This window comes from Phalangium opilio, unplaced genomic scaffold (assembly GCF_054372755.1).
Source record: "Phalangium opilio isolate 3A_F unplaced genomic scaffold, DU_Popi_V2 ptg000042l_1, whole genome shotgun sequence".
Taxonomy (NCBI): Eukaryota; Metazoa; Arthropoda; class Arachnida; order Opiliones; family Phalangiidae; genus Phalangium; species Phalangium opilio.
The window spans coordinates 8,136,488-8,142,172 of record NW_028324166.1 but is presented as its reverse complement, the minus strand read 5'-3'; the positions used below and the strand labels follow the sequence as shown (position 1 = coordinate 8,142,172).

Here is a 5,685-nt window from a genome sequence, read left to right as displayed (position 1 = left end):
CTTTTATTAGCACAGCGTAAACAACGTTATTTTCAGGAATTAGTCCAAATGTCCACGGGCGGCATTACAAAAACGAGGCAGTCTTTCGAATGATACTTGGACATGTTGGAAGATCCCTGGCTTGTTCCTGTTATCTCAAACCGTAAAAAGCTACGCAAATCTTCATCATCACGGACAACACTCTTGTACGTTAGGTATGACCTTGAGAAAACCTAAAAGGACATCTCGAATGTATTTGAAAAACCCATCTCCAATTAAGGGGCGTGTTGTTTGTTTCCAACAGAGTAAACTCGCCCAGAGAACAATTACAATGCAGAGCCACGTTTCGGCGTTAATGGCCCACAAAGGTGGTCCCAAACAAAAGAACAAACTTTAATTTGTTTCGTTCAGTAAGTATTTCATGTGTCATAGATAAAACGCCATGATTAATGCACAAAGAAAATGTTATTGACAAGTTTTCGGACCGCGATGCTGAAATGTGGTGGTGCACCATCGTGCATGAACCACATTCTGTTTATTAAACCTAAGGGTACGTCTTCGAGTAGTTCTGGTAAATCGTCCCGTAAGAACTACAAGTAAGCCACACCGTTTAACCTGGGCTTTAGGAAATATGGCCCAATTAAATTGTCACCCACAATACTACACCACACGTTTAATTTTACATTACCACCGTAGGCATACTTCTACTCATTTATACGCTTCTGATTAGTAAAGGTAGAAATCAATTGTTCGATTAAAGGCTATTGAAATTGTCTAGTAATTTTAAACAAGCTGGTTAGTCGGTCTTAAGTGTTACTCCTCATTTTTGGATATTTCCTTGTTTTAGGGGCGAATGTTTGGAAGGCCATATCTCCGTAACAAAATGTTGTACACCCCATGTTCTTTGGTACTTTCCGCTCAGTTTGGTCCCATAAACACGCCCCTTAATTTGTGATGGACTTTTCAGAAACACCCTGTATTTTAGAACTACCAATTTCTTACTTTAGAGATTTTAACAGTGACTGTTGAATATTAACAAACACCCTGTATACATACAACCAAAAGCGTATAGAAAACCATTCTTCTTCTTCTCATTTTACATGTAAACCAAAGCCAAAGCCTAGGATAAGGTACTGACCTTCACTTTATGGTTTTCTATACGCTTTTGATACAACATAGTAATTACCAATAATAAGCAGAAAACGAACCTATTTGTAAATCTTCAGTGAGCTGGCGACCAATAATTGGAGCTGGAGGACACAGCCTTAGCGATTCCTGCACATATACATGTTTTGTTTTACTTAAATATAAAAAATGTTTAGAATTTAATTTGTGTCTAGGCTTTTAATCAAGATGAACCTTAATGACTCTTTCGAGATAGGTCAAGTGTTTAAGGTCATTGTATTCAATGTCTCTTTCGATGTCCGTTCCACAGACGGAAGTCACCTCTTGGTAGACCTTTTCTTGAATCTCCGGGTAAAGGCCGAGCAAATACAGGGTAATTGTTGTAGCAACAGAGGTGCTGTCGAAACCCTGCGAAATTCCTATGGTATAACCATAACCTTATTTCGTTCAAAGCGCACTTGTTGTTTATTACCCCTCCAATTATAGTAACGGCTTCGTCTCGAAATTGTTTATCACTCATCAATTCTGGTTTTTTCTCGAGCATTTGTAGCATGATATCCATAAAGTTAACATTTCGAACGTTATAGTCGGGCTCTTTCATATTCGCCTTCTTTCTCGTCAACTCCGTCTGCGAATGAATTGGTGTTTTTTTTTTCACAATGTGTCCGAGTTTCCTAAAGTGTCTGCTTACATGGAACGTCTCGTCGAATAATTTAACTGCATTTACTGTTTCTTTTCCCTTAGCTGTAATTTTGAACATATTGTCCGATTGCAACCATGGTCGAACTGAACGGTAACTGAAGGTTTCTTCGCATCTAATATCAATGATTATTTTTTGTTAATTATTAAGCACTCATTTATTTTGGTTGAGACTTGAAGTATCAATATATTATTTAGATTATTTGATTTATTTTTAGAAAACATTTTCGATAGCCCAACATTTCTACCATCGTTTATCTTCACAAAACATTTAAAAACAAGATGGCCCAAGGGCTAGGCCTTAATAGTAGCCACAACGTTATCTACTTCATTAGCACATAAATAAAAAGAAAAGAAATCTAAAGACCAAAAGACACAAATACAGAAGTATCCGACCCCAAAAATACAGAAGTATCCGATCCCACCAGTAAATTGGGCCCTCCCTCATTCCCGATCCTTTAGAGATAAATTAAAGGAAGAAAACTCGCTTTTTCTGAAAAGCCGTCATGATTCAGTGGTAAAGTGCCTTACTGCTAAAACCAAGAAAAATTTTAATTAAAATAAAATTTCTAACCCAGCTAGTTCCACCTATGGGTGGGTTGATATACAATAGAGTTTCTTTTAAAGCATAGCACGGGTCCTGTGGATCCCCTACAAGCGGACTTTCCTCCTGAGCTCCGGGTTTGGCTTGGCAAAGGCTAGTGGGCGGGATTTATACATGCACGCATAAATCCCGCTCACAAATACCTCTAGCTTTGCCAAGCCAAAACTGGAGTTCGTAAGGAAAGTCAACTTGTAGTGGATCCACAGGAGCCACGCTATGCTTTAAGCTAAAATCTAACGATAACGAAAGCGAAAACTCCGGCCACAACTAATACCACTACTACTACTACTACTACGGATCGGGTCAAACTAAGAGCCTCATCGTATACTACGATGTGGCTAAAAATGAAAGAGTTGAAGTACAAAATATCTCACTGTTGAGGGTTATGTTTCTGACATGCTCTGTTATTTGGAAGCTGGAAAGATTTTCCGTAATTTTACCTTCGAATAGCTTTGAAAAGGACATCTTTGGCAATATTTTCATTTTCATATTCGTAGTCAAAAACTGCGTCTATAATTAGAAAACCAAATTCAGGTGTAATTCAATTTAGGCTTTACAGACGTTTAACACTAATATTTTGAGGACTTTTTCGCAAAATTCTGCGGAACATTTTTTACCGAATTCCGTGTAATTTTGAGCAGTGAACACCAGCCACAATCCAAGAGTAAAGAAACAAACCTAAACTAAACTAAACTAAAGCCGCTGCTGGGATATTGCGCTTTTTGCTTTAGTTATCAATAACGTAAGTTCATAAGATATATTCCTTAATTTTTCCAATGGTTAGTAAGAGCTTGTCATGAAGTGACTTTGGTGAAACGTCAAACATTCTCGTAAAACGACGCCTGGTAAGGCGCTGTCTAAGGCTTTGTATAGACTGAATATAATGAAGATGGACCGCGAAAAAATGGAGCGTATAGTCTATTCTAGCGTCGTTGTCAAACTAGCCCTTAGTAGGACTCAAGCATACAGGGTGTTTTTGAAAGGTCCATCAAAAATTAAGGAGCGTGTTCATTGGACCAAACTGAGTAAAACGTATCAAAGAACATGGGGTCTACAACATTTAGTTTCGGAGATATGCCCCCCCCCCCAAACATTTGCCCCAAAAACGAGAAAATATCCCAAAATGTGGAGTAAGGGTTTTAGCCATTACCCAACTTGTTTCGAAGTCATAGACAATTTCAATAGCCTTGAATTTGAGAAACACTACTGTAACTTTAGATAGCAGAAGGGTATTAAATGGGTAGAAGTACGCGTACGGCGTTAATGTAAAGCTAATACCAAGTGTCATATGTTTTAAGATTTCTCAGCACCCAGTAAAATGGTTGCGATTGAAGATTGAGTTCCCAATGTAAATGTATATTTTTTTAGTTCTTAATTCTTAATCTGTAACAAATAACTACTACAAGAATTGTTCAAAGTGTTCACCACCCGCGTTAAGGCAAACTTGAACACGCCTTACAAACGATTCCCTAACACGATGCAAAATGCCTGGAGTATCGCGAATAGTTTGACAGGCATTAAAGATTCGTCGACGAAGCTCTTCCACATCAGGTACTTCACTCTGATAAACTATGTCCTATAAGTGGCCCCAAAGGAAGAAATCGCACGGGTTAAGGTCGGGTGATCGAGCAGGCCATTCCACGGGTCCACCTCGACCTACCCACCGAAAAGGGAACGTCGCGTTAAGGTGAGCCCTGACAGCGAGACTGAAATGTGGTGGTGCACCGTCATGCATGAACCACATTCTGCGTACTAAACCTAAGGGCACGTCGTCAAGTAATTCCGGTAAAACGTCTTGTACGAATTGTAGGTACGCCTCACCGTTTAACCTGGGTTGTAGAAAATATGGTACTTGCTCCTGGTTCGTCCTCGAAAATAGGAAGGACTTTGCCTTCTATGGCCTCTGGGACTTCTTGCGCTCTAGGTTGAGGTCCAGCCGGTGGGATTCATCATTCCTGTCTTAAACGTCTGTCCACAGCCTCTAACGTCAGTCGGTTTGGTAAGCGTCTTTGCGGAAATCTTTCCTGATAGAAACGTACAGCTGCCACAGCATTCCCCTCGGCTAGTCCATACAGAAACGTACAGCTGCCACAGCATTCCCCTCGGCTAGTCCATACATAAGATGCATATCCGCATATTCGGCATTTGTGAAGACTTTCATTGTTATCAGAGGTCAGGGCTTGTACTTGGTTTTTATTAAAATCGTTTTGCTAGTGGTGTCTGCCTCAGGTCAACGTCCCGATAAAGCGCTTTTTTATTTCAAACAAAGTGCAAGCCATGTTTTTTAAGGAAGGAATAACAAAGTTGCATGAAGATACGTTTTTACGAAAGGAATAAAAGACGGTTCTAATACATGTACTGGTATTATTGCCTTCACATTTCAACTAAGCGACGTCGTATAATAATGAATGTCTTTACAAATGCCGAACATGCGGATATGCACCTAATGTATGGACTAGCCGAGGGGAATGCTGCGACAGCTGTACGTTTTTATGAGGAAAGATTTCCGCAAAGACGCTTATCAAACCGACTGACGTTCGAGGCTGTGGACAGACGAATCCACCCGGCTGGAAGTCCCAGAGGCCGTAGAAGACGAAGTCCTTAACTATTTTCGAGGACGAACCAGAAGCAAGTACCCGCCAGGTGGGTAAGCGATTAGGCGTTGGTCACGTGCTCGTGTGGAAAATCCTCAAAAGTCACCAGTTTCATCCTTACCATTTTCAAAAGGTTCAAGGTTTGAATCCCGCGGACTACCCACGACGCACGGCGTTTTGCCAGTGGTTTCTGCCTCAGATAAACACCATTGATTTCCCGCGTAGTCTGTTAGTCACAGACGAAGCTAACTTTTCGCGAGATGGTATTATTAACCGGCTTAATAAGCATCAATAGTCCCAAAGAAACCGTCACGCAACGTTCGTTAAATTTCGCCAAGTACAATTTAGTTTAAACGTGTGGTGCGGTATTGTAGGTGACAATTTAATTGGACCTTATTTTCTACAGCCCAGGTTAAACGGTGAGGCGTACCTACAATTCTTACAAGACGTTTTACCGGAATTACTTGAGGACGTGCCCTTAGGTTTGGTGCGCAGAATGTGGTTCATGCATGACGGTGCACCACAACATTTCAGTCTCGCTGTCCGAGCTCACCTTAACGCGACGTTCCCTTTTCGGTGGATAGGTCGAGGTGGACCCGTGGAATGGCCTGCTCGATCACCCGACCTTAACCCGTGCGATTTCTTCCTTTGGGGCCACTTGAAGGACATACTTTATCAGAGTGA

At 40.8% G+C, this 5,685-nt stretch overlaps 1 protein-coding gene across 1 annotated transcript; it reads right to left on the bottom strand.

Moving 5' to 3' along the window:
- Positions 1-1,124: 1,124 nt before the first annotated feature.
- LOC149678963 (cytochrome P450 4C1-like) lies at positions 1,125-4,151 on the bottom strand. Its single transcript, XM_089835957.1, has 8 exons — positions 4,068-4,151; positions 3,896-3,983; positions 2,848-2,917; positions 1,796-1,919; positions 1,577-1,732; positions 1,339-1,512; positions 1,188-1,254; positions 1,125-1,141 (listed from the first exon to the last, which is right to left on the bottom strand). The coding sequence occupies exons 1-8, from the start codon at positions 4,149-4,151 to the stop codon at positions 1,125-1,127; spliced, it is 780 nt and encodes a 259-aa protein (XP_089692083.1).
- Positions 4,152-5,685: the final 1,534 nt, after the last annotated feature.

Coding starts and splice junctions, on each gene's coding strand:
- LOC149678963 (XM_089835957.1), bottom strand. CDS start 4,151: ATGTGGTTCATGCATGACGGTGCACCACCACATTTCAGTCTCGCTGTC. Junction 3,984..4,067: donor CGACGTTCCCTTTTCGGTGG/GTAGGTCGAGGT, acceptor GGCCACTTATAG/GACATAGTTTATCAGAGTGA. Junction 1,733..1,795: donor TATTCGACGAGACGTTCCAT/GTAAGCAGACAC, acceptor ATTCATTCGCAG/ACGGAGTTGACGAGAAAGAA.